Here is a 26910-nt window from a genome sequence, read left to right as displayed (position 1 = left end):
AGCGAGGGCCCTGGCTGGACTCCTCCCCAGGCACGGTGACGGCCCTGGAGCGGCCTGAGCCCAGCTGCCTTGAGTGGCCTTGACATGGACCCTGCTGTTGCCTCCAGGCTGAGATGGAGCGGGCACTGCTGCAGGGGGAGAGGGAAGCAGAGCGCGCGCTGCTGCAGAAGGAGCAGAACGCGCTGGACCAGCTGCAGGAGAAGCTGCTGACCTTGGAGACGGGCATCCAAAAGGAGAGGGACAAGGTAACCCACACCAGGCCTGGCTCAGTGCTGGGCGCCTGTGGCCTGGGAGAAGAGGAGAGATGCCTTCTCTGGGGCCCCTAACCTCTTACCTCATCGTTCATCCTGCAGACCGGCTGGTCTCTGGGCCCCTCCAGGGGCAGGGGGCCTTATTCTCCGTGGAAAGTACCAGCTTGGAGGGCGCTGCCAGGGTCTGGGCTGGTGTCTGGGGTCTCCTCTGCCTGGGTCTCTGTTCTACATCTGGGTGCCTGCCATTCTGGGCCCTTCGTGCCCCTTCTAGGAAGTGCCGAAGCCCCTTCTTGGGCGGTGAGCACAGCCCAAGGCACTGGTGCTGGGGAGTGATTCAGGTCTGGGTGTCTGCATCTGGAGGACATGCCCCACCAAGCATGGCTCCGGTGCTCAGGATGTGGTCTTTGGGAGATGGCCCTCAGGTCTCTGCTTCCCCTGAGCCTTCAGGATCTGCAGCCTCCCATCCCAGATGGTCCCAGCTCCTGCCCCTGACCCTTTCAGATTTCGTGCCAGCCTGCTGGGGCCGCTCCATCCCACAGGGGCCGTGTCAGCCACGCCCAAGATGTCCAACAACGTGCCAAAAGCTCCGAAGTGGAGAGGGGCCACCTATTTCTGGACTTGACAGTATTTTTCCAAGAATTAATTTTCCTTCTGGATTTTTTGAGAGTGTCTTCCTCCTGCCCCTCAGTTTTGAAGCTCTTAAAAATTCTTTGACCCTCCCACCTTTTTTTTTGGAGCTTTGGCTCTGGCCCCCAAAACCACACTCCCAAATTCTGTGCCAAATTAACTCCACGCTTACCAACCAGGCCTGCACTAACGCCCCCTCTAATCACTGTCCTGGGCTCTCTGCATGTCCCTAACTGCCAGTGCCTCCCAGGCAAGGCTGAGCCGTGCCTGCTTTTGCACTAACTCCATGGGCACCCCTGTGCCCTTGGCCCCTCCCCTCTAATGTTGCCTCCTTCCATTCTTGGTGTGGGACCCCAGGGTTTTGATCAGAAAGGAGTGGGCAGGGGGCACAGCTCAACTTTACTCAGTGGGGCATTGGCAGGAGGGGTACAAAATTGGGGGAAATGCTTGGCTGAGGAGCCTCTCGGCCCAAAGAGCTCCTCTCATTTGGAAAAGCCAGGGTGCGGCCTCCACAGACCGTTGGCAGTTTCCTGCACAGAGGAGAGGGGGGCTGTCCTCCAGCCATCACCTGTCTTCCCTCCTGAGCGGAGGGATGAGGAGGTCCAGTGGTAGTGGCATGGCCCGGGGAGGGCATGGACAGGGGCTCTCTGCCACACAGTGGCTACCCTTCCTAGCTTTCCTCTGGGGCGTCCCGATTTCAGATACTCCATCCAGAGGGTGGGAAGGGGTAGGTCTCTCCCCACTCCCACCCCTGATCCATTCAGAACATAGGGTATTGCAAAGGCTGAGTCCAAGCATGGGGAAGTGCTTGGACCTCAGAAACTGGCCTGATCAGGCCCTCCTCTCCTGGATGAGGATGGGGGCGTGGGGTGGAGGGCGGATAGAGGCAGGGTTCAGCGCAAGGACTCCAGGGTGAAGCTCAGCATTTCAGCAGGAACCTGTCTAACCTCATTTCTCATTGACCTGGCATTGCCTGGAGGCATGAACTTTGCCTTCTCTCTGGGCCCAGTTATTTGAGGTGGAGGTGGCGATGGTGGTGGCCGCGCGGTGGTGGTGGCAGTGGGGAAGGTTCCCTCAGCTTCCCTCCCCAGTGCCCGGCCCATGGCCCCATCCTGGCTCTGGAATCAGTACTCACACTTTCTCCTCTGCCTGTCCTTCGGAGGGGTGACTCACCAGCTCCTCCCTGCATCCCCCCTTCCCACCCTCAGAGGTGTCATCTCGACCCAGACAGAGCCATCCACCTCCTCTCTGTACCCACTCCTGGGGCTCCTATTACCATGGCAACGGGCCGAACTAATTGCAACCCTCATCCTCCTGAAGTTCAGCCTGCAGTGCCAGCACCCCACCCCCACCCTGGGCAGGAGGTGGGGAGGCCAAGGGGGTTGGGTTGGGGTCCCCTCCACTGCACTGCTGTAGCTTTAACATCCTCGGCTCCCAATTCACACCCAACCCCTGGATTTAATCCCCACCAACTCTACCCTTTTCCCAGGGTTAAATTTTGGTCTCTGGGAAGCGGAAGAGGGGGAGGAACAGCAGCTAGAGGCTCCGTGTTTGTGATGTGGAACCAGCTTTGGCTTTGACTGGTTTGGAGAGAAAACAGAGGGCCTATTCCGAGGACTTGCCCAAACCTTTCTAGTTCAAGGGACTCCAAGAGACCAACATTTCTGCCTGGGACCCACACCCCTGCCTGTGACACCATCGCCTGCACCTCCAGTCCTGTCTCACACCCCAGCTCTTTGCCTTTCCCACTCTGCACCTCTTCCTCCTTATTTCCCTTTCTTCTGTTTGCTCTCTCCTCTCCTGGTTAAACTCCTTTCGTTCCCCGCCTTCTTTCTCTTCTCCCCGCACCCCACCCCCCTTCCCTGCGCCCCGCCCCGCGCCGCCGCTGCCCCGGGCCGGAGTTGAGGAGTGTGTGTTCTGTTTCTCCCCTGTGCCCGCCCCCTCCCCCTCCGGCGACCAGGAGAGGGCGGAGCTGGCCGCGGGACGGAGGCACCTGGAGGCCCGCCAGGCGCTCTACGCCGAGCTCCAGACGCAGCTCGATAACTGCCCCGAGTCAGTGCGGGAACAGTTACAGGAGCAGCTGAGAAGGGTCAGTTTCACCAGCCCCCGCCCCTTCCCCGCCCCCGAGGGCCGCCCGCCCGGAAGAGAGGAGCGGTGGGCCGGGACCGCCTGGGCCCTGCAGTACCTGCCGGACGCCAGGGTCCGTGTTGTGGCTTGGAGGGGACGGGGAAGGATTGGGGGGGATGGAGGTTTTCCTTTCTGCTACTGCAGGCAGCGATGCCCGGCAAAGGGGCAGAGCCGAGCGGAGGAAAGGGTGCGGGGTGGGGGCAGGTCCCTTCCTCCGTTTCCCCGGGTCCAGCCCCCAGAACTCTCACCTCTGTGACCTGGCCTTCCAGGCGCAGAGCGGTATCGTGAGCACCACCCGATCCCCTTTGTCACTGTCGTTCAAGGAGGCAGAAGCCCTGGAGACTGAGACAAAGCTCTTTGAAGACTTGGAGTTCCAGCAGCTGGAGCGGGAGAGCCGCGTGGAGGAGGAGCGCGAGCTGGCTGGCCAAGGGCTGCTCCGGAGCAAGGCCGAGCTGCTGCGTAGCATCGCCAAGAGGAAGGTGCGCCCCCCCCGGCCCCCATCCCTGCCGCGAGGCCCGCAGTGCCGGCTAGACTTCACCTTGCTGAGCCTCGGTTTCCTCATCTGTAAAACAAGAACAATAACAGGCTGTTGTGAGCGTTAAAGGAGATGCTGTATGTGAAGACAGCATAGGACATGATCATAGTAAGCACTCAGCGAACAATAGCTATGGTTATTAAGCTCTGACTTCCCCCAGTCCTCCAGTGGAAAGTGGATTGGGCTCACATTCAGAGCTGGGCCCTGGCTGGGCAGGGAAGGGAGAAATGGAGATGGAGGAGGGGGCTGAAGGGGAGACTTGCTCCTGCCCTTGTAGAGCTCTCTGATGGAAGTGCTGGGACACATACAAAGACCTGAGATCTGGATATTAGAGCCTGCCAGGGGTACTAGAAAGGCGTCACCTGGGTTCCAGCCTTGGCTCAGCCCTGGCTCAGCTGAGCCGTAAAACAAGGGGATTTGGTATCGCATCCTGGCTGGTTCTGGAGCTCCAGATGCTGTGATGTTTCCTCCTGATCTCAGCCAGACCAGGACAGGGTATTGGGGCGGGGATGTAAAGTTGAGAGGAGGCTTGTGTTAAGCCAGAGTTAGGAAGATGTGGGTGAGGAGAAGGGGAGGAGCCAGGCGGCCCACACACCTGTGGCTGAGACTTGCGTGTTCGTGCACACATATGCATGCATGTGCACTTTGCCAGGCTGGAGTGAGTGGGTGGGAGGTGAGGGCAGTGAGATTGGGGAGGGGCGTCAAAAAGTGGGGCTTGATGGCTAGCCTGAGTTTGGTGGTAAGTGGGAAGCCACTGGACTTCCCCCTGAGTCCAGATCCCTTGCTTCTCTCCCTGAGCTGCTCTGCCTTACAAATGCATCTACCTATCAGTGAAATAGGCATAAAGGCATCTGCCTCCTAAGAGAGTTAAATGAGGTAACACATGCAAAGCATTTAGTAGAGTTCTTGGGTCCTGACAGGTTCTCAGTAAATTGCAGATCTTGTGAGGATTACCACCTGGTCTGCTTCAGGCTGCTTGGGCTGACCCCAGATTTAGTACAGCTCCCTTCTTCCCTTCTCTCCTATGTCTTGCTGTTAATGGTGACAGTTTAAGGCCTCCTCTTTCAGGAAGCCCTCCTTGGCTAAACCCAGCCCATTTTCCCGAGCCCCTCTCCTTCTCTCTCACTTATTATCTTTTCATTTCCTTTTAGCACATGATTGTTGAGCCAGGCATTGCGCTAAGCCCTACTGGGGATGTGGAGACAAAAAAGACACTGGCCCGGCCCTTGGATCGGACAGCTTGGGCGGGGTGGTGGTGATGGAGACATATATTCACAAGTAACAGCAATACAAGGCAAATGGTGATATGGAATAATTTGAGCACAGAGCAAGGAGCAAAGGAATTGAGTGGTGATCAAGGAAGATGTTGGAGAGAAGATAGCATTGGGTCTGGTCTTGGAGGATAAATAAACTCTTGATGGGTGGAGAAGACAGGACAGCATTCCTGGCAAAGAGAACCGTATAAGAAAGGCCTGGGAGTGTACACCTGCACCGCTGACGTTACAATAGGGCCGAGCTGAGCGCACGCCGCCGAGGGCTCAGGGTAGGAGGGAGTGTGGAAAGTGGAGGCCCAGTTCCAGGAGCCCTTGAGTGCTGGCTGAGGGGTTTGTGCTTTATCCTGTGAGTAATGAGGAGTTGCTGAAAAATTTTGAGAAGAGGAGTGATTACCCTTACTCGTGGATTTAAAAAAAATTATTCAAGTAATATACATTCTAAAAAGATTAGAAAATTCAGACAAGCAAGCAAACAAAAACAAACCTCAAAGGCCATTTTAGGAAGCTATCTGTGGCAGTGTAGGGGTGGATCAGAAAGTTGAGAGAGTGGAAGCAGGAGGCTGGTGAAGAAGTCCAGACCAGGAAACAGAGGGCCTGGGTTGGGGTGGTGACAGTGGGATGGAAGCACGGGGGCAGGTGGAGAACGTGTCAGCATCTCTGGGATTCCGGACACGTTGACTGGGGCGGGCAGGGAGAGAGATTTGGGAACTTGAGTTCTGGCTGGTGTGCCTGGTGGCATGGGGTCACTGGTCGAGGGAGGGGTGAGGGAGCCGACCACAGCAGCCTGCGTTTTCCTTGGGTGAGACAAGGCCGAACAGAAGGACTAGTTGATTCCCTTCACCCAAGCCCAGGATCTCTGGGCAGCAGAGACGGCCAAGCCTCACCTCGGGCTCAGCCCTGTCTCCCCAGGGTCTGACCCACTACCCCCATCTCCTCCAGGAGCACCTGGTGGTCCTGGACAGTCAGGCTGGGCAGATCCGGTCCCAGGCTGTGCAAGAGTCGGAACGCCTAGCCCGGGATAAGAATGCCTCCCTGCAGCTGCTGCAGAAGGTAGCCCCAGTCAGGTTGGGCGGGGGATGAGGGCTGGCGAGGGGCTGGGGGAGTGGGAGGTGAGTGCAGAAGGGCTGGGGTGGAGACTGGCCAGCCAGGTGGGATCCCCCTTTACTTGGGGCCCCTTGCCCCACTCCCACTCCTTTCTGATTCTGCCGCTTTGGGCTTGCAGGAGAAGGAGAAACTGGCTATGTTGGAAAGAAGATACCACTCGCTCACAGGGGGCAGGGCTTTCCCGAAGACTACGTCGACTCTCAAAGAGGTAACGTGGTTGGTTTGGGCCCCAGCCTCAGGCCCAAGGGGTCTCCTGGGAGGCTCTGGAGGAACACATGGTGCCTTCACCCCAACAGCTGAGGTTGAATATGGGGGCATTTTCCCGAACTGGAGAAATTTGAGTAGGAATGGCTCTGAGGTCTGGGATTGGATCTTCTATGGCTACCGGCTGCTGCTTTTCAGCTGCCTTTCTGGCCCCCAGGAGCCCACTGATCTTACCATTTCGGGAGACTGAACACATCTGGGGGATTCAGGAGGCACGGGTGGGGAGGATGGCAGCTCAGAGGTTTGGTGAGGGCCAGGGCTGGGTGGACTCAGCTCAAGGGGCAGCATAGGGATCTAGGGGTCCTGATCTTGGAGCTCCCTGGGCTTCTGTCTGGAACTAGGCTACAGGCTCAGAAGTGGGCATTGGGGCTCGTTCTTTCCTGAGTCTTTGCATGCCTGGTGTGTGAGGCTCAACCAGGACGTGCCGAGTTTCCTGCCTCATTGCGCAAACAATTTGGGCCTGGGGTGGGGTGGCTGGGCTGAGTGTGAGGGGTGAGGCCCCTCACACGTACCCTCTCTGTAGGCTGAACTGCTCATCTCCGAGTCCTCAGAGGTGGGGCTGGGGATGGCGGCTCTGGGTCCCTTCCCAGGGTCTTCTCAGGCTGGGGCCTCCTCTGGTCCCTTAACCCCACCTGCTTCCACTCAGCTCTGCCCCAAAGCGCAAGAGGTAATCACAGCTAACTGCCTGCTCTGCTGTACTCACTGCCTGTCTGCCTGCTTGCTGAGCTTCTGCGCTCAGCTCCTCCCAATGGCCCAGCTGAAGGGCGCGTGGCAGTAATCCTTTGTCTGGCCAGAGTTTGTTGTTCCTTAGGTGCCTGGGCATCCCATGCAAAATCAGAGCATCAATTTGCATATAAATTTGCATATATTCTGCATGCCATCCATCAGTTCTCACAACACACTGGACCTGCTAGCTCATTTTCCTTTTGTGTGACCCCTGGAGGACAGTCCCCCTCTGGAGCTAGGTCAGGATGGGCTCCCCTGGATAGGGCAGGCTTAGGATCCTGTACTTTGATTCTGCATGCATTTTGGATGCCTACCATGTCCCCAACACCTAGATAAGCTCAGAATTCTAAGGATGTGCTCAGAGAATACCACAGTCCCTGTCTTCCCAACCCACGATCTGGTGTGTTAGCATCTTTCCAAGTCCTAACCTTTGGGCAGTGGCCTGGTTTTTCTCTCTGGGCTTTTAGCTACTCCCTGCTAAGGTCTCTTTCTCAGGGCCCATCTTGCTCAGGCCCTAGTGGTGCCTGCAGTTCCTGTTCCTTCCAGCTCCTGCTCCAGCAGGTGGGGTGTGAGGGGACCCATGGGAATGCTGTGACTGGTGCCCAGTGATGCATGTGTGTGCCTCATTGGGGATGCCCAAGGTGTTGGAGACAGAAAGGTTCTCTGGGAGGTGGGTCCTGGTCCCTGGTGGACTCCTGGAAGACCTTCCTCGGGCTCCTTCACCTGCCCCTAGCCCAGGGCAAACCCAGGAATGGGCTTTCAGGGTCTGCCCACGGCAGGGCCCGGATGCCAAGGCAGCCTCAAGAGTGAAGGTTAAGAAGAGCCTACAGACAGTCAGTTCTGCCTGCCCTTTTCTGCCCCCCACCCCACTACCCGGCAGCCAGCTGAGGCCACAGTGGGCAGCTGAGCTCCCCACGCACCCCTGCTCTGGATTTTGTATTGAATGGAGTGATGGCCCTTTGGCATGGAGTGTGGATCTCAGGTACCTGGTTGAATCCTGTTAACCTGTTCTCTGCCCACCCTTCCCCCTCCCACCGGGCACCCTAGGAGTATGTGAGCCTGGCAGAGTTTCTCCAGCTGTGCTCCTGCTTGGACCCCTATGCTTCTGCCACCTCCCCCAGCGCGCTCGCCCAGCCCCTGCCTGACAGTGAGGTACCAGCCACCGAGTGAACCCACCTATGCCCAAGGGCCTCCTCATGGAGGCCCTCGATCGCCCCTGAGGCCTGGGTTGGGGGGCAGCAGGGTCTGTCTTCAGCAGTGAGGGAGAAGGGCAGCTCGCGTCAGGGGGCTTGGGAGTGGTTCGTTCTCTTGCCTGGGGCTTCGGGATCTTTCTTCAGCTCCTGATGGCTCAAGGAGGGAAGGCCTTCTGCTCTAGCGTGAGGGCATCCTGCTGAGAGGACCCTGGCTTTCCCGGGCTCTACAAGCCTACTCTGCTCTGTGTGTCCTACTCTTACCCTTCCCTTGCCCGTGGGCAGGGCCATCTCTTGGGTTCCGGTCCCATTAACCTCTTGTATTCCCTCCTGTGTCTGGCCTTCCCCCAAGTACGTGACGCTTGAGCAGCTAAAGGCCATGTGGGGCACCTCGCCTGTGCCCGCAGCGCCCGCGCCAGGCCTTCCTCCCTGGGCCCCTGCCTCCCAGGACCTGGTTCCCACCACCTGCCTTCTTCCTGCGCTGCCCTCTTCCTCCTCCTTCGCTTCTATCCCGCCTTCAGCCCAGGTTGGTGGTCTGTGTGTTCCTGCCACCCTCAGCCCACTAGTGGCGTGGCTCTGTCTGTGTGTGCTTTGCCCGTGCGCAGTGGCGTCTCAGCCCTCAGCCGGCCCCCGGGGGGGAGCGCTGCCTGCCGGGGGGGTGGCTCCGGCTGGCTGGCACCGTGGTTGGCGTAGCACGTGTCTGTGGTCTGGGAGTTGTGCCCTGTTTCTCTTTGCCCTTAGCACGTTCACGGCAACTGTTTTCTCACTGTGTTTTCTTCTCCTTATGCTCTCCTTTCTCCCTTCCTTCGTTCCTGTTTTCCCTTCCCTTCCTGTCTGTTTCCCTGGTAATGGCCTTCCTCTACCCTTCCTCCAAGCTTCCCATTTCTTTGCCCTTTTCTTCCTTTTTCCTCCCCTTTCCTCGCCCCTCACTCCTTGACCTTTCCTCTCCGTCCTTCCCCTCCCGTCCCCTGTCCTCCTCCCCGCGCCCCCTCCAGATGGAGAAGCTGCTGCTCCCCGCTGTAGACTTAGAGCAGTGGTACCAGGAGCTGATGGCCGGGCTGGGGACCGGCCCCGCTGCGGCCTCCCCTCGTTCCTCCCCCCCGCCTCTGCCCGCCAAAGCTTCCCGTCAGCTGCAGGTAACCCCTCCTCCCCTGCCCACCCCTCCCTCCCCAGGCCCCGCTCCTCTCTGCTCCGGGGACCTCCTGCCGATCCGTCAGCCCTGCAGTGCTGCCTTAGGTGGTGGGGGGGTTAATGCAGCCGGGGCAACAGGGGCCTCTGGACCCTGAGAGGGGAGTGAGGGTCTCCTCTTGGGCAGCCATCCTGGCACTCCGGGTGTGGAGGGCCAGCCTCCTGAGTCCGAGGGCGACGTGCTTGGCTGTCCAGTGGAAGGAGGTTCGGGAGCAGCGGTGCCTCATGCTGTCCTCGGTAGCCCTCAACCCCAGAGCTTCTCACTCGGTCTTGGCCTGACGCACTCTTGAGCCTGTTGTCTCTGGAACTTGTGTGTCCTAGGAGAGTTGCCAGTATTTTGTTCTCCTGGTCTCCCCAGGGGTGACACTTGGAGGCAGGACAGAATGGGACAAAGGCTCTGAAGTCCCTGAGGACATGCCCAAGACTCCTCAGAGTTGCCATTGGGGGCATGGCCCTGCTCGAGCCTGCAGCAAGCTGCTGACCACGGGGTGGGGGGAGAGTATTCGGGCAGTCTTCTGCCCCAAGTGTCACTCCACTGACCGGCTGTAGGGCCTGAACCCCCCTACCCCCCAATGCCCCATTCAAGATTCATTCTTTGAGTGAAGACATTGCACCTCTAAGACTGTGATCTCAGCTAAAATTCCATGTTTCCTTTGGGAGTAGTTTGTGTGACATTTCTGTTTTGTGCCCAGCTGGTTTGAGATTTTTACATGTTTTGATTCATTTAATCATTACCACAGGCCTTTGAGGTAGATAACGATAACTCTCGTTTTACAGATCAAACACTGGGGCCCAGAGAAGATAAGTAATCTCTCCGAGGTCACACAACTAGGAAGTAGCAGAGGCTACACCGAGGGCCAGGGTGCTTGACTCCAAAGACCATATTCACCAAACATTAGCGCTGTGAGGGAGCTTGGCGATTATTTAGTCTAGCCCTACCCCCTCCTTTTGCAGATAAGGAAGCCAAGGCCCAGAGTGGGGAGGTGCGTGGCCCAAGGTCACAGCCCCTTAGCAGCAGAGCTGGGACCAGAGGGAGCCCCGGCCTCCAGTCAGTCACCTGTACAGCTCTGCCCATTGGTGTTAACTCCTCACATGGGTTGATTTACACTGTCCTTTCTAAGATGCAGGGTTGGACCAGGGATTGGCCCAAGGAGGAGCAGCCTGGAAAGGAGGCTTGGCAGCTGCCAATAACATCTGTCCATTGGGCTGGCCCAGGAGGCTCAGTGCTGTTGTCAGCTAGAGACAGAGGCCTCGGGTGCTGGGGCAGTACCTTGGATCACAGCCAGCCTAGATGCCATGGGGATGGTGGCCAGTGGGGGAGCCGGGGATACCAGACAGTGTCTCTTCCCTCCAGGTTTACCGCTCCAAGATGGATGGTGAGGCCACTAGCCCCTTGCCCCGGACCCGCAGTGGCCCCCTCCCCTCTTCCTCTGGCTCTTCCTCCTCCTCCTCCCAGCTCAGCGTGGCTACCTTGGGCCGTAGCCCCTCCCCAAAGGTCTGAGGACAGTGGGAGGGCTGTGTGCGTGGCAGGGTGGTGATGGTGGGGGATGGACACAGCCACACTGGAGAGAGGTCACAGCCACCCATGAGAGCCTTGAGGGTGGGGGGAGGTGCCTTCTGAGCCTCGGGTCCCAATGCTCCGTTTCCCTCCGCAGGGCACTCTACTCGCCCAGAATGGCACAAGCAGCCTTCCTCGCAACCTGGCAGCCACGCTGCAGGACATTGAGACCAAGCGCCAGCTGGCCCTCCAGCAGAAGGGTGAGTGGCTGCAACGCCAGCCCACCTGCTCTCCTGGGGGCCCTGGACATCTGCCACGCACTCTCCACCCTACCTCATCCATGCCCACGCCTTTCCCAGGATGTTTTTCCTTTAATTGGGATCTAGGCAAGAGCAAAAAGGATTTGGATTAGATACCTAAAGAAGAGATTCCTGGCTATCAGAAGACTAAGGGCAGGGGACTAAGGGTCGGCGGGGGGGGTGGATGTGAGATCTTTCCTAGAGACGGCAGCAAATAAGGGAAATGCTTGTTGACCTGAGTAGGGATAGACGTTATCCTGTCTGGAGGCAGGGGGTTGGACTTGATGACCTCCACAAATGCTTCCCTAAGATATTGGCTCTAGGGACCCAGGAGTCCTGGTTGCTCGTGTGCATTTTGTTTGTTTTGAAAGTCCAAGTCTGTGCCTTTCTCCCCTCTCGTCCCCTCTGTGTCTCTACCTGGGGGCCCCCCTACCAGTCGAGTCGCTTCCTGCCGAGCCCCTCCCAACTGACGACCCAGCAGGTAGAGCGTTGGTCATTGAGGGCATTGCTTTGGCCAGGCAGCCCCTGCCCGGGCATCCGCATGATGTATTCTGCCCAGGCCCCCACTGGCCGCAGGCAGACTCCCAGGCTGAGTTGGGTTGGGGTGTTAGGCTGGCCTCACCCCTCCAGCTGAGCTCTCTCCTGCCTCAGCTGTGCTCCGCCTCGTCTCCCCTCCCTCCTTTCCTGCCACTGGCACTCCTGCTTCTGCATCGCCGCGGGGTCTGCGTTGATGTGGGTGCTCATGGGGCTCCCAGCACCTCTTCCTTCACCCTTCCCCAGCAGCAGGGTGGGTGCATGTGCCCTGCCCACCTGTTCAGGCCATGGTTGTGAGCTGGAGCCACCTGGCCATCGTGCTGCCGGGGCCCCACCTGGGCAGGTCCGGTGCCGCGTGTGGGCTCAGGACACAGTGGGAGCGCTGAAGTCAGGCTGCATGGCTGTGGCCAGTTGTGCAGGCGACGGAGCGTTGCCAGGGCAGCCGGACCTGGAGCTGCGGGGGCTTCAGGGAAGCTGGTGGGGGGCAAGGGGGCTGCCGGTGTTACCTTCTCCCCGCTCGCCTCCTCCCTCCGTCTGTGATGCTGCCGGCGTCCTCCCTGGGGAGGTGGGGTGCCCACCGTGACTCCACCTGTCGCTCCTGCAGGGCAGCAGGTGATCGAGGAGCAGCGGCGGCGGTTGGCTGAGCTGAAGCAGAAGGCGGCGGCCGAGGCGCAGTGCCAGTGGGACGCCCTGCACGGGGCCGCCCCCTTCCCGGCCGGGCCCTCGGGCTTCCCGCCGCTCCTGCATCACTCCATCCTGCACCACCTGCCGGCGGCCAGGGAGCGAGGGGAGGAGGGCGAGCACGCCTACGACACGCTGAGCCTGGAGAGCTCAGACAGCATGGAGACCAGCATCTCCACGGGGGGCAACTCGGCCTGCTCCCCCGACACCATGTCCAGGTACCCACGCCCCGGCCACCACCCGGCGGCCCGCCGCTGTCCTGCCCACACCAGGGCCGCCGCCTCCACCGCGTGCCTCCTCCCCTTGCCTCCCCAGTGCCAGCGGCCTGGATGTGGGGAAGACGGAAGAAATGGAGAAGATGCTGAAAGAAGCTCATGCGGAGAAGAGCCGGCTCATGGAGTCGAGGGTGAGGCAGATCTGGGCCACAGCGGAGCCGGGGGGTGGGGGTGGGGGCTGGGGAAGGCGCGGGGCCCCGGGGCTGCCCTCCGCCCGCCAAGGGCCTCCGCTCCTCCCCAGGCCCCTTCACCCACGTTGTCCTCGCAGCAGTCCCTTGAGGAAGAGTGTTTTCAAAGCCTATGTTCCTCAAGTGGGGGATGCGGAGGCTTGGCGAGATGACCACTTTCACAGCTCTTAGGAAAAGGGGAGGCAGGACCCAGTGTCTAGCGGTGAATTTCCCGTATGGGAGCTTCCAGTCTTTGTGTGTTCACCTCTGTGGACGTTTGGCCACCACAGAAATTTTGATTCCTGTCTACCTGAGTGCCAGGTCACTCCTCTTGGGGATGGCTAGGAACTGGGGTTGAAGGATGGGGACAGAGAGAAGGCAGATGTCCAAACCAGAGCAGAGGTGTTGGCTGCGGGGGCCTCACGTTGCCTACCGATGGGCCTGGAACACAGCAGAGGGGCCAGGGGTTCATCTTAGGCACAGCCAGGCTGAGGAAACTGTGCCTGGGGAGGAGGTGAAATAGAGAATCTGCAGAAGCTCGTCTGTCTCTATCATCCGGGCACTCTGCATGTCTGGAGTTAAGAGTGGGACCCAGAGAGCAGGAGATCAACCAGAAAAGAAGGCCTCTTAGTCTTATTTACTTCAGAGGAGGGCAGATTTATAAACATCTCTTGACAAATGGAGAAAAAGGAGATTCTGCTAAGTTTCGAGCTGGGAAGAAATGACAGATGGGAGTTAATAATATGGAGGTTGTTATCATTGATGAAGACATATAAAACATCACCCACATGCTCTGTATTTAATGATTTGTTTTAATGGCTTAAAATGTTTTGATAATGGCTTTCGTAACTTCATTTTTTCCCCATAAAATCTGAAGTTCAACTATAAATGTTTCTCATTTGGAGTTTCAGAGGGTCTTCACTTAGTGATTAGGTTGTTTAGACAATCCATGTCCTAGGAATTCAGATAAAATTATAAAAGCCCCATTTTTTTATTGAGTGCTTCCTTCCTGCCAGGGTTAGTGATGGGCATTTACTCACATGATCTCATTTAATTTTTGCTACAATCCCAGGAGTAGGCACTCTTGACCCCATTTTACAGATGAGGCACCTGAGGCTTAGGGAGTTTGTCAGGGTCCAGAGCTCATAGTGGTGGTAGAGCCAGGATTTGAAGCCAGGTTGGTCTCACTTTAAGGCATTTACCCTTGTCAGCCAGGTCCTTAGAGAGGGTGGGCTTGGAGGATGACGGCCCCTCATGCCAGGCTGCCCTCTGAGGTGGGTGCCTCCTGTGGCTCTGCCCCGGCCTGAGGAGGGGTGGTGGGGACTTGGGGGAGAAGAGGGCACTGGTGGGCACTGAGCCCGGGCTTTGGGGGCAGGAGCGGGAGATGGAGCTGAGGCGGCAGGCCTTGGAGGAGGAGCGGAGGCGGCGGGAGCAGGTGGAACGGAGGCTGCAGAGCGAGAGCGCCCGGAGGCATCAGCTCGTGGAGAAGGAGGTCAAGATGCGGGAGAAGCAGTTCTCGCAGGTGAGTGGGTGGTGGGCTTAAGGGTAGGGCTGAGGAGGGGTCGCGATATCCCAGGGTACTACCCCTGCTGGGCTGTAGAGCCTGTTCTCTCCAGAAAGGATTGCACAAGCAGAATTCTACCTGGGACTTGTTTGGCCCCAAGGAACAGGGACCCACTCACTAGGGCTTGTTCAAGCCCGTGTGCGTGTGCGTGTGCGTGTGTGTGTGTGTGTTGATTGGGTTGTGGGGATGCGGCAGGCCACCTTTTAGAGAAGAGGGTCTGGACAGGCCTTCCAGTGATGGGAGGTGAGTCAGAATCAGGGTGGCTACCCTTGGCCTCTCGCAGGGGCCTCACCTCTGCCTCGTGAGTCTGCACTTCACCTCCTTCCCGGTCCCTGATGCCCTCCTGCTCCTGGCTTTGTGGCTGTCCGAGCCTCACTCCACCAGACCCTTTGGCTCCAGGCCCCACCACCAGCAGCTGGCCTCACTCTGACTTTCGGTTTACATCTCCAAAAGAGAATGTACTAGTTTCTCCTTGGGACAAGAATCCAGCCTTACATAACAGCCAACCCTGGGCTTTTTCCTCATACAGGAGACTTGAGCAGAGCAGTTGAAGGGAGAGGGAGAAATTAGGTTGGGCAGGGAAATCGACTCATGTGTCTGGTCCCAGACCCTCCCCAGGGGCCCTGGGAGAACCTGTGAGATTCAGACAGGTTGTCCCTTCCTCTGGGGGTTTCCATAGGCCTCCCCAGCATGGGGGTCCTACCCAGCAGTGACTGGCGAGCATAGCTCCATGAGTTCCTAATGATGCTGCAACATGAATTCTAAGGGGTAGATTGGCTTGGGAATTTAGAAATAATTAGAAACTCTGTGAGTTTTATCTCTGTGTTTGGAATCTTTTGCTAAATGCCTAGTTCCCCTTTCCTGTCTCTGTCAGTGGTCTCTTTGGGACTCTCTTCTCTAGCCCCCTGCGCTGGGGCTCAGGAATGGCTGCAGGGCCACCAGCTCTGGGGAGGTGGATGGAGTCAGCTCATCTTGGGGGCACCTCCGGGAAGCTGAGCGTTTTGTTTCTTCTTCTTCTTTTTTTTTTTTTTTTAATAAATTTATTTTTATTTATTTATTTTTGGCTGCATTGGGTCTTCATTGCTGTGTGCGGGCTTTCTCTAGTTGTGGCGAGCGGGGGTTGCTCAGCAGTTGTGGCGCAGGGGCTTAGCTGCTCCGCAGCACGTGGGATCCTCCCGGGCCAGGGCTCGAACCCGTGTCCCCCGCGTTGGCAGGCAGATTCCTAACCACTGCGCCACCGGGGAAGTCCCTGTTTCTTCTTTAAATAACTTGTGATGTTTCCTTTTCATGTCATTCTTACGTTCTTCCTCGAAATAAAGAGGAGAAAAAAATTCCAGTTGACTGAGAATTCTAGTTAAGTATCAGAAATTTTGAGGTGGAACAGACCTTAGAGATTCTCTAGTTCAAAGCCCTTGTTTACATACAAGGAGACGGAGGCCCAGAGAGGGACTGTGTCCCAAACGAGGCCCCACAGGAAGTCAGAGACCAGGCTTCTTATTGGGCTTTTCTTCCAAGAGCATGTTCACATCTGGTCCTTTGCTTTGTTCCGTTCAGCCCAGGAGGGAGAGGAGGGGCAGGGACAGGACAAGGACAGCCGTGTCTGGGAAACTGAGGCGTAGAGCCGTTCAGCAGTTTGCCCAGGCCTGGGTGGAGTCAGCACAGGCGTGCCAGGTCCCTGCTTTGGCCAAAGCCCCATGAAACCAGAGTGACAGCCAGGAGGCTGGGGAGGGAGTGATGGCAGGCTTTCGGGGGTTCAGGACTGAAGCCAAGGGGCCCGGGCAAGGGAATGACAGGGGCAGAGAGGGGCCCCTACTGATCCTACCCTCTGCTCCCAGGCACGACCCCTGACCCGCTACCTGCCGATCCGGAAGGAGGACTTTGATCTGAAGACCCACATTGAGTCCTCGGGCCACGGCGTGGATACCTGCCTGCATGTGGTGCTCAGCAGCAAGGTACAGGCACGCAGGGCCCCGGGGCACGGGGTGGGTGTCGTGGTGGGGACCCCATGTTCAGAGGCACCTCCTGGGTCCTCGGAATAGTGGCCTCAGTTCCTGCCCTAACACCAGAGGTCTCTGTCCCAGGACCAGGTGTGCTGGCCTGAAGAGATGTTGGGGACAGGCCCCCCCCATGAATACAGGCACAGGCGATGGCACTGACAGCGCTGCTCAGGGAATAAAGGTTTAGGGGCCGCACATTTGGGTCTTTCTTCACCCTTGCATCCCACCAGGTCTGCCGTGGCTACTTGGTCAAGATGGGTGGCAAGATTAAATCATGGAAGAAGCGCTGGTTTGTCTTCGATCGACTCAAGCGCACCCTTTCCTATTATGTGGGTGAGTTCCCCCAAGACTGCCCCAGAGCCAGGACCCCTGGGCTCTGTCACCCAGGACAGCGGGTCTTCTGGAAGCTTCCAAGTGGGACCCAGGGGCTTGGGCTGGGTCTTGTCCTCCCGTCCCTGAAAATGTGCAGAGTATACCTGGTTCACCTCCATTGATTTGTTCACTCATTCATTTTTTCAGCAGTATTACTGAGCATCTAATAAGTTCCGGGCACTATTCTAGGCTCTGGTGATAAGCAACGTGGCCACAGCTCTCTCTCCCTTGGAGCCTTTTGTCAGGGAGGCAGATAGTGAACAAAGAATGATGGGAGTGCTGTAGGGGACCCCAGATGCTGGGGGCGCATGGAGTCCTGTGGATTCCCCTTCGGGCAAGTTCCTGCAAAGGCACCAGCACAAGCAGCTGAGCAGTGCCCGGGGCGCTCAGGGCAGCCCTGAGGACAGCCCCCTGGCCCATCCTGCTCCCTCAGCCCTCTGCACCCAGCCACCAGCTTAGTTTCCCATCCCTGGAATTCCCTCTGGACAGTTCCCACGTGGAGCGTGGGGTGCTGTATCATATTCTAGTCAGGACAGGCTAGGCTGTGCTGCAGAAGCAACCTGTCCTAAGATCCCAGTGGCTCAGAACCCGCGTTTTCCTTCTTACTCCTGGTACGTGTCCATGTACGTCGTGGGTTGGCGGGGGCTCTGCTCTGTGTCAGTGTTCTCTTGGCTTCAGAGCATGCCTTTCTAGAACGTTGCTGGCTGCGGTGGCAGAGGGTAAAGAAAAGCCTGATTGGGTTGGCACTGGCGTTCAATGCCCCAGCTGGGGTCTGTCCCCAAGTCACTAGTGGGTCTGTTCTGCCAGTCACCTGGCCCCACCCAACCACAAAGCCGGGAGGAGCGGTCCTGCTGGGAGCCTGGAAGGAGAGGGCCGGAGGGTTTGGTGCTGGAGTCGCGCAGGCCTGGAGCACCCTGCTTCCCCCCTGACCTGGTCCCCAACCAAGTGCCATCCCTTCCAAGAAGCCCTCCCTGACCACCTGGGCCCTGGATACGGGGAGGCAGAGACATGCGCGTCCCCATGTTTCCACCTAGGCTGGGGAGGGACTTTGTCAGGATTCAGGATTGAGAGGAACAGGCCCGGGAGGACAACTCCATCTTAGGCAGGTTGAGGTTGAAGTGCCCCTGGGGCATCTAGGGTTACGAGAAAGGTCAGGGTTAGAGGCGGAGTGAAAGTTGAAGCTGTTGGAATAATAATAATAACGATAATACTAATGATAGCAGATCATACTTACTGAACACTTGTATGAGCCAGATGCCGTGCTAAGCACTCTACGTGCCGCATCTCATTTAATCTTCACAGTGATCTTGTGAGGGAAGCACTGTTTTTACACTCATTTTACAGATGAGGAAAATCAGGCACAGAGAGGTTAAGTAACTTGCCCAAGGTCTCTCAGCTGCTAAGAGGCAGAGCTAAGACTGATCTTGGGCAATTAGACTTTAGAGCAGAGAAGAGGGAGAAACAAAGCTGCACTCTGGGGCAGGTCCACCCTTGTGAGGAAGGAGGAGAAGGAGGCACCAGCAAAGCGAAAGGGGCAGGAGGCAGGAAGCCACATGCCAGGTGCTGGGCTGGTGCTTGGCGCGTGTGACCTTCCTTAATGTCTGTGAAACAAAAGGAGACCCAATCAGATGGGGGAGGGGGAGGGCAGGGCGGAAATGGAGAAGGAAGCCAGCCAAGGGAGCCGACATGTGCAAGCAGAGGGTGTCACCAGTCATGATGGATGCTGCAGAAAGGCCAAGAGTAATGTGGACCCAAAGGCCATTTGATTCAGGGACTGGATCTTGACGAGAGAATGGTTTCCACCACGTACCGGGGTGGGAGCCAGATTGCATGCGATCCATCAAGGGTAGGTGGGAGGTAAGGAAGCAGAGGCAGGAATGTGTCACTATTTCCAGTAAAGGAAGAGATGGGAGAGAACAGAGGCTGGAGGGAAGGCCAGGCCCAGGGGCCAGGATGGGGCTGGGTCCCTGTTCCGAGGAGGAAGTGCCGGGTGGAGGTGGGCCTGTGGCTGGATCAGGGCCCTGGGTGTGCCTTGCCTGTTCCTTGAACCTGACATTCTCCCTGCGCTTGTCTGGACCCTCCTCCCACCTACTTCATGAAACCCCTCCATTCTACAGGGTCCAGATCAGAAACCACCTCTGTGAAGCCCTTCCTGGTCCCACCTCACTGGGAGTGGTTCCTGCCCTCTGCTGTTAACTCCTGCATTATACAGGGTCCCTCTGCCATGTGGTGTCAGCCCTGGGGCATAATTATGTCATGACAGATGCCACGTGTATTGTGCCAGACACTGTGCTGAACAGTCGGAGTGTGTTCTCTCACTTAACACTCGTGACTGCCAGTGACCCGTAGGCGTTCTCTTGGAGTCCTAACCATGCCCAAGTCACACAGCTGATAAGCGGCTGTGTGTCTGCTTTCCTTTCCCCCAAATTGTGGGTTCCTAAGAGAAGGGTCTCTGACTTCTTTGGATCCCAGTGCCTCGGACTCATTTATTCAACATTGATTGAGCACCTGCCGTGTGCTAGGACATAGCAGTCAGTGTTGGAGAGCTAGACCTACGAACAGATAAAGGAGGGTTCAGATTCAGCACCGTGAGATCTGTACAGAGGAACATCCGTGCTGTAGGGGCACGGGAGAGCACAACCGTGCATGCCAGTGGTGACAATGGCAGTGGGTCTTGAAGATGACATAGGAGTTTGCCAAGGGAATGGGCTGGAGACCATTCCGATGTCGGCAGAGCGTACTGTTAGGGGACCGTGAGAAGCTCAGCCTGGCCAGAACTTGTGGTTGGTGCAGGGGAGGGATGTGAGGCAAGGCCAGAGGGGCGCGTTGGCACTGGCCTGTCAGGGACCTTTGCCAAGCCAAGGAGGCAGCAGCTTCCAGTGAAGGAACCGGCAGAGATGCTTGTGAGCCGAGGCAGCAGGATTCGATTTCCTTCCGGAAGCTCCCCCTCGGCATCAGGGCCAGCGAGTTGAGGGGCAGGGGGCAGGGCAGGGGCACATTAGGAGGCTGTAGCAATGATCTGGGATCTATGCCTCGGCCTGAAACGACACTGGGGGTGGGGGAAGGTGCCAGCCATCGCAGTCTGAGTTTAGTGATCTTGTGGCCTTTCCTTTGTGACTTGGGCTCAGTGCCCAGGACGTCAGTTGAGGTGCCTGCTCGGTGTCTGCCCCGAGACGGGATGGCCCGGGCCCTGTGCTTTCCCCTGCCAGCGCCCTGTCCCTGCCACCCGAGCGGTCATCTGCTCTGCGAGTTTGCCCACCTCCTTCCTGCCACCCCTGCCTCCAGATGCTATATGCTTCCTTCCATTTTTTACTGTTGGAGTTAAATAGATAAACACATTTATATAGTTCAAAACTCAAAACACATAAAAAGGTTTAAATTGAGCATTACGCCCCCTCTCACTACAGGTAACCACCTTTAACTCTCTTGTGTATCCTTCTAGAGTATCTTTAGGGGAATATAAACAAATGCAAACATGTATTCTTACCCCTTTTCTTACACAAAAGGTAGCACCCAATACATTCCTTGTTTTCCTGCTAATGTATCTTAGAGATCTTTCTATCTCAAATATATCTATATCTAGATATTGATATCTGGGCATATTTTATAGATTTTTTAAAAATTAATTATTTTTGGCTGCATTGGGTCTTCGTTGCTGCACGCGGTGCTAGTTGCATCGAGCGGGGGCTACTCTTTGTTGCGGTGCGTGGGCTTCTCATTGCAGTGGCTTCTCTTGTTGCGGAGCACGGGCTCTAGGTGCGTGGGCTTCAGTAGTTGTGGCTCGCAGGCTCTAGAGCTCAGGTCAGTAGTTGTGGCACATGGGCTTAGTTGCTCCGCGGCATGTGGGATCTTCCTGGACCAGAGACCAGGGCTCGAACCCGTGTCCCCTGCATTGGCAGGCGGATTCTTCTTTTATCTTAAATTTTTTTTTTTTAACTTTATTTATTTTTTGGCTGCGTTGGGTCTTTGTTGCTGTGAGTGGGCTTTCTCTTGTGGTGAGCGGGAACTACTCTTCGTTGTGGTGCGCGGGCTTCTCATTGTGGTGGCTTCTCTCCTTGCAAAGCATGGGCTCCAGCTGTGTGGGCTTCAGTAGTTGCAGCACGTGGGCTCAGTAGTTGTGGCACACGGGCCCTAGAGTGCAGGCTCAGTAGTTGTGGCGCACGGGCTTAGTTGCTTCGTGGCATGTGGGATCTTCCCGGACCACTGCGCCACCAGGGAAGTCCTTAGATTTATTTCTGAATCTGTATCTATATCAGATATTTCTCTGTCATTCTATTAAACAGCTGGATGTATTCCATCATGTGGCACACTCTAATTTACTTAGCCATCTCCACTTGATGGATACTTGGCTTGTTTCTAATCTTTCATGAATATAGGTACTGCTATGGTGAAGCTTGTAAATTTGTTATTTTGTACATGTGTAAGATAAATTTTTGTTAAGTGTAAAAATTGGCTCGAGGGGCAAACACCTTTCTAACTTTGGTAGATGCAGCCAAACCACTCCTAAGCGTTTACCAATTTATACTCCCACCTGTCAGATTTATTACACCGCCTGTTTCTCCACAGACTTACCAAGAGTGTGCTGTGTATTTTGGGTGTATTTTTGCCGTTCTGATAGGTTAGAAGTGGTTATCTCGGTGGAGTTCTAATTTGCATTCTCTATCATTCTGAGTGAGGCTGAACACTGACCATGTCTTCCGGGCTCCCTGCTGGGCTCTGTTTTGGAGTCCTGGGAATCACTCCATTTCCCACATGAGGACGCTCCATGTCCACGAGCCTGGCCCTTATTCCTTTGCAGACAAGCATGAGACGAAGCTGAAAGGGGTCATCTATTTCCAGGCCATCGAGGAAGTGTACTATGACCACCTGCGCAGTGCAGCCAAGGTGAGGGGCAGAGGGACAGCCTTGGGGAAGGGGTGGGCCCAGCAGGGCTCTGTGAGCAAAGGCCTCCAGCCTGCCCTCTTCAGAGGCTCGGACCCATCTCTTGTTCTCTTCGTAAACTTTCTCTTCCTCTCTCCCTCTCCCCTTCCCAGAAGAGGTTTTTCAGCTTCACTATGGTGACTGAGGTACCCCTCCCCATATACCTGTAACCAGAACTACTGCACATTAATGCCTCCTGTACCCTTCTTGCCCCTGACCCTTGACTCTCCCCTAAGTACCCCCCTCCTTCCCCCAGTCCTGATGGGGGGAGCCAGGTGGGTTGCAGAGAGCAGGAAGCCCCTGTGGGCGTGAGTACGCTTGCTTGCCTCCCAATCCTGAGATGACGGTAGGATGTCTCCCTCCGTGGGGGTGGGCAGTGCAGAAGGGATGGCTACAAGGGGAGTAGGGGGCCCTCAGAGACTAGATCTGGTCAAGAGGATTGGTAAACAGGAGATGTTTGAGGCTGGGACCATCTGCCTTCATGCAGGTCAGCCTCCCTCCTGCCAAGCCTCAGATGCCCACTCCATCCCTGATCTCTGCCCTTCTGGGGTCCTGGGGCCCAGCATCCCACTTGTAGCTTTTTCCATCTGTTCCTCTTTTGCTGAGAAGAGACTCTGGTCCTCACTGGAACAGACCTTTGAGACTGAGTCTTTCCCTTTTGTGCCTGTGGGTACCAAGGAGCAGTGCCCCCGCCTGGCAGCGTCTGTCCCTGCCAGGGTCCAAGGACTGCCCAGCTGAGAGGAGGGGACCGTCTCAGCTTGGGGCCCACCTGGTGGTAGGGATTGGGCTCTGGGCCTATTTAGGGCTCAGCCTCGAGCTCCAGGGCGTCCTGGAGTCAGAGAGAGGAAGGGCAGACGGCGAGGCAGATGCAAGATGCTCCTGGCCTTCGTGGGTGGGCCCTGGCTTAGACCTTCCTCTCTCCCTCGGCAGAGCCCGAACCCGGCCCTCACCTTCTGTGTAAAGACCCACGACCGGCTGTACTACATGGTGGCCCCGTCCGCAGAGGCCATGCGCATCTGGATGGATGTCATCGTCACCGGGGCGGAGGGCTACACCCAGTTCATGAACTGACCGAATGGGCCTCGTGGACCCTCAGGCCGGCCCAGGACCCATGCCCAACTGCCTGCTGCTCCACTCGCCCCGGAGACAGTCACGCCCTGGGCCTCAGGCCTCACACAAGTGCTCCCAGAGGCCCTGGAGGGCGGAGCATGACTGGGGTTTTGTACAAGAAGTGACTTTGTAATGTTCTGTAAGGAGCTCGTCCTGTGAGTTTCTGAGCTCCGGTCCCCTAAAGAACCGGCCAGGAGATAAAAGTTGGGGAGGGGGCTTTGCTGCCTCCTGGGAACCCAGAACTTGCAATAACCCTTCAGGGTCCTGCCCCAGGCCCAGCCAGGCTGAGCAGCTGTCACAGAGGGGCCCCTCTGCTCTGACCTGGCACCTGCGCTCCCCAACCTGTGTTCTCTTTTGTAAAGGACAAATTATGGTACCAGAAACTGCCAAAGATCCCCTCTTGCCTCAGCTCCCTTTGCGGGGGCCTTGGGGGCTGAGCAGAGCCACATTCAGAGTGGGGTAACAGCTCAGGCGGTATACTTCTCAAACCCCGCTCTACCCCATTGTTGTCCTGCGTTTATATTTTTTATTACTTTGCTGAAGGGCCAGAGACCGAAAGTGTCATCCTTGAGGTCCCAGCCCTATCACCTTTTTGCAGACCCATCACCATGGTCACCACAGTGACGGCTTCATCGCCATGGTTACATACTAATTGCCATGGCTCCATGGCTCAGCCCACTGCTTCAGCAGTGGACCCATCTGAGGGTATGTGCCATCATCTCTCCAGCCCAGGCCCTTGGGCATCTCCTGCTGGGGGGAAGGGACTGAACACCTTCTCCCTGCCCCCTGCCTGCGTCTCCAGGCCCTAATACACAGCCTGCTGGCTCCCCTGTCCAGCCCTCCCCCTTCCACTCGTGCCTTGCCTAGAGCCAGAAGGGGTGAAGCTGGGAACTAGAGACCAGAGGTGGAGCCACTGGATGGGAGAAGAAGCTAGACGGGCTGTCCTTGGGGTTCTGTTATAGGGCTGAGTTTCTGACAGACAGAGGGCTGTTCAGATTCTCCCTGATGGAAGTCCTGAGCAGGAGAGGAAGCAGCAGAGGGGGGGCCCTGAGGTCTGGTTGCCCTCCCTGCAGCCTCAGAAGGGGGATGAAATGGAGAGCAGAAGACCAGGCCTCCAGCTGTCTGTGCTCAGCCCTTTCCGCCTTAACACTAAGCCCACCTCCCTGTCCCCCTTCCCAGCCCTGGGCCATGGTTGCTGGGTCCAGGCTGGATGTTTTTCAGTATTTGTAAGCATCTCAGCAGAACAATAAAGCATTTGGACTATGTCTTTGGGACGCCTGGTGGTGGGGGACATGGGGTTGGGATACGTGGGGTAGGAGAGCTAGGTCTCCCCACAATGCAGCATTTCCACCTTATTAGATGTTCCAGGAGGGACCCAGGGCCCAACCGTGACTTCCAGGTCCCTACCCTGCCCCCACTCCACTATGACCAAGGACCGGCCTGGGGGTGGGGGGTGGGCTTTCCAGGGATAAAGGATCAACAGGCAGGAGAAGGCAGGGACTCATGTGGAGGTTTAATTGACAGGAGCTGGAGCCAGATGAGGGAGTGAAGGCCCGTCACTGAGGCAGGAGGCTGAGCAGGAGGGTAAGGAGAAGGGCAGCTGCAAGGCAGTGGGGCTCCAGGAAAGCTGTGTGGGTCCCCGAGCTCAGCCGGTCACCATAGCAGTCCAGGAGCATCAGGACCACACCATTGGTCCAGCCAAACCCCTCCTGGAGAGAGGTGAGGTCAGTGGGGCAAGACCTCTGGGGAAGGCCCCCAAGTCCTTTTATGGGGTATGGGATCCCCACCTAGAGGCTCTGGCCCTGCATAGCCCCAGGGGTACCAGGGAGCACCAGTCAGCCTCCTCCCTGGGGCCCACCTCCATGGAAGAAACTGAGGCCCAGAGAGAGGAGGTCATGGTCAGTTGCAGGGACAGCAGAGCCCCGAAGTTCCCTGGAGGATGTGGCCCACTCACCTGAACTTCATACTCCCCTCTACCACCTGGGTGTCCACCGTTGCTGACATCATACTGGGGACAAGAGGACGGGCTCTAAGGTCAGGCCCTACCCCAGCCCCCCAACGCCAGGCCTCTAGGGAAGCCAGAAATGGGAGCCCCTTAGGGAGAAGCTGTTCTGGCCAGCAGTTCTGACCCCTGCAGTGCCCAAGAATGGCCACCAGGTGCCGCCACTGTCCCCGGTTGTGTGGGCCTGGGCTTTGCACAGCCTGACGATTCCTCCATCTCCCCGTGGGGAGGAGGACCCCGAGGGACTGGGCTCTGGGGCAGCTCACCTTCTCATACTTGGCTGACTTTTTGGAGTAGATGTCACAGTTGGTTTGGATCCAATTCTGGGCCAGCTGGAAAGCCACTTCCTGGGCTGTGGCTGAAGGAGACTTGGCCAGACCTGGACCCCACCCCAGGCAGGACCCTGAATCTCCAGAGCCCCCATCCCAGGGGGAGCAGAGGCCTGAGCCTTATTCTCCTCAAGGAGGGAAAGAGGCCCGGGCGCTTAGCCCTCCCTCCTGGAGCCGGGGGCCAACCTGCTCCCCATCATCCAGGCCTGGGTGTGGAGAGAGGAGGGCCGATTCCCCTGACAGGTGGAGGTAGGTGTGTTTGCTGAGTGAGAGGCTGAGAGAGCAGAGGGGCCAGAGAGGGGCCTTTGCCTCATTTGTTCACGCCTCCCCAGAGCCAGGCCGGCGGACCCTCTACCCCCGTGGGCTGAGGCCCTGGGAGAGGCCCCACCCCCGCCTCCTCACCTCTGATGAGCAGGTCCTGCAGGGGGCCCAGGCGTTGGGGAAGTCCCACTGCTGGCCTGTCTTCTGGTAGGTGAGGATCCAGCTGTCCTAGAAGGTTCCAGACGTTACCATGAGTGTAGGTGGGGGCTGGACAGGCAGCCAAGAGGCTGGGCCCTCCTGAAGCCAGGTGTCCCCTGCGGGGCCTTCTCTTCTTGGCTCACAGCTGCCCCCTGGTGGCAGAAGTGGGACCCTCAGGCTAAGGCCCCGGGCGGAGCGGGGTGTGGCTGCCGCTTGCCAGAGGTCACAGGTCAGAGTCAGGGAGTGAGCAGGTGACCCTGCCGCCAGTGTAGCAGCCCGCCCTGCTGCCCCCTCGCCTCCAGGTATTTCAGAGCCTTGTCCACGTTGCCCGGGTTGGAGAGGCCGCCAGCCCAGAGAGGAGTGTGGTAAGTGGGGTAAACTTCCAGATCTTTTATGCTGAAGGCCATACTTGAACCAGCCACCTTTCTCCTTGTCTCACAGGCCAGCCTTCAGCGCGGCCTAGCTTGGTTTCTGCACATTTTAGTACATCACAGCTTGGGAGTCATTCTCCCGGGTGGCACTGGGTTTAGAAGGAGTAACCAGAGCCCCTACTCGGGCCCTACAGGACTCTCTAGAAAGAACTTCTGAGGGGGAGGACGGACGGGAACATCTACTTCTAACTCCCCACCTTCTCCCTGGAGCCCTCCCCAGCCTCCCCCAGGCAAACCGAGCCTGTCCTGCACCCCCAGGCTGCCCCGTCCTGCCCTTTACACCACGTGGTGACTGTTCACTCCCCTGTGGGACTTCCTCATCCCTGAGTTCCTGCGGTGAGGCCTCTGCTCAGGAATGATAATTGCTACTGCTGATCGCGGCCCAGCCCTGTGCTCAGCACACTCTATCACGCACTTTCTCTCCTTTGTCTGAGGCTCAGAGAGGGCAGCAGTTTGGCCCCAGCTGCACAGCACCTGTCCTCCAGCCTGGCCCCAGGGCCCTGGCACCCACTGGCACAGGGCAGTGCTCCAGGGTCGTGTGCCAGCTTGGGCCACTTCCTCACCAGCCCCTCACCCAGTGGGAGCAAAGCCGAGCCCCTTCCACTCCTCCCCTCCGAATCCCTGACAGGCTGACCTCTCTCCCACTGAAACCACCTCACGTGTGTAGAACTGGGAGGGGATGAACAGAGAAAACACCTGATGTGGACACAGCAAGCCCCACTCTGGTCCTACTGTGCTCTCCCTTGGCCATGTCCGTCCACATCCGCCTCACTGGGGAAAGGTGCTGGGGTTTCATCCACACCTGGGCCAGAATTGGGGGGCCCTGATCCTCTGGGCCTGGCTTCACAGTGGCAGCCGAGATTCGGGGGGCACTGGGAGCCGGAGGAAATGGTCCCCCCCAGCTAGGCACTGGGCTGAGCGGTCCAGGCTCCTGCACACCGTCGTGCTCTTGCTGGGCTGCCAGAGGCCAGCATGTGGGGACCAGC

The 26910-nt window shown here is 57.6% G+C and overlaps 2 protein-coding genes across 20 annotated transcripts in view; one reads left to right on the top strand and one right to left on the bottom strand.

Annotated features, from left to right (window-relative positions):
* The window catches only part of PHLDB1 (pleckstrin homology like domain family B member 1), a 46471-nt gene extending 22503 nt beyond the window's left edge, over window positions 1–23968 (top strand). For 7 of the 19 annotated variants that reach the window (XM_059930267.1, XM_059930266.1, XM_059930270.1 and 4 more), the window contains 17 exons: window positions 108–245; window positions 753–875; window positions 2839–2967; window positions 3329–3484; window positions 5754–5864; window positions 6037–6126; window positions 8451–8624; window positions 9094–9234; window positions 10641–10781; window positions 10942–11044; window positions 12222–12516; window positions 12614–12704; window positions 14116–14262; window positions 16140–16256; window positions 16532–16634; window positions 21472–21557; window positions 22524–23968. In XM_059930267.1, coding sequence (XP_059786250.1) covers window positions 108–245; window positions 753–875; window positions 2839–2967; window positions 3329–3484; window positions 5754–5864; window positions 6037–6126; window positions 8451–8624; window positions 9094–9234; window positions 10641–10781; window positions 10942–11044; window positions 12222–12516; window positions 12614–12704; window positions 14116–14262; window positions 16140–16256; window positions 16532–16634; window positions 21472–21557; window positions 22524–22664 — 2286 coding nt within the window. In that variant the 3' untranslated portion in view covers window positions 22665–23968. Of the gene's footprint in view, window positions 1–107; window positions 246–752; window positions 876–2838; window positions 3079–3328; window positions 3485–5753; window positions 5865–6036; window positions 6127–8450; window positions 8625–9093; window positions 9235–10640; window positions 10782–10941; window positions 11045–11519; window positions 12016–12221; window positions 12517–12613; window positions 12705–14115; window positions 14263–16139; window positions 16257–16531; window positions 16635–21471; window positions 21558–22523 lie in introns of those variants that run through there. The other 12 variants (XM_059930277.1, XM_059930276.1, XM_059930269.1 and 9 more) reach the window with 11 other exon arrangements.
* A 260-nt stretch (window positions 23969–24228) lies between these two features.
* TREH (trehalase) lies at window positions 24229–26675 on the bottom strand. Its single transcript, XM_059929278.1, is given in 8 exon segments — window positions 24229–24412; window positions 24658–24711; window positions 24972–25084; window positions 25437–25463; window positions 25466–25523; window positions 25790–25877; window positions 25879–25922; window positions 26646–26675. Coding segments are annotated over 8 exon segments (567 nt in total). The 3' UTR covers window positions 24229–24259.
* Between the last annotated feature and the right edge of the window lie 235 nt (window positions 26676–26910).

This window comes from Balaenoptera ricei, chromosome 8 (genome assembly GCF_028023285.1).
Source record: "Balaenoptera ricei isolate mBalRic1 chromosome 8, mBalRic1.hap2, whole genome shotgun sequence".
In the NCBI taxonomy this organism is placed as follows: Eukaryota; Metazoa; Chordata; class Mammalia; order Artiodactyla; family Balaenopteridae; genus Balaenoptera; species Balaenoptera ricei.
This window is presented reverse-complemented; position numbering and strand designations above follow the sequence as displayed.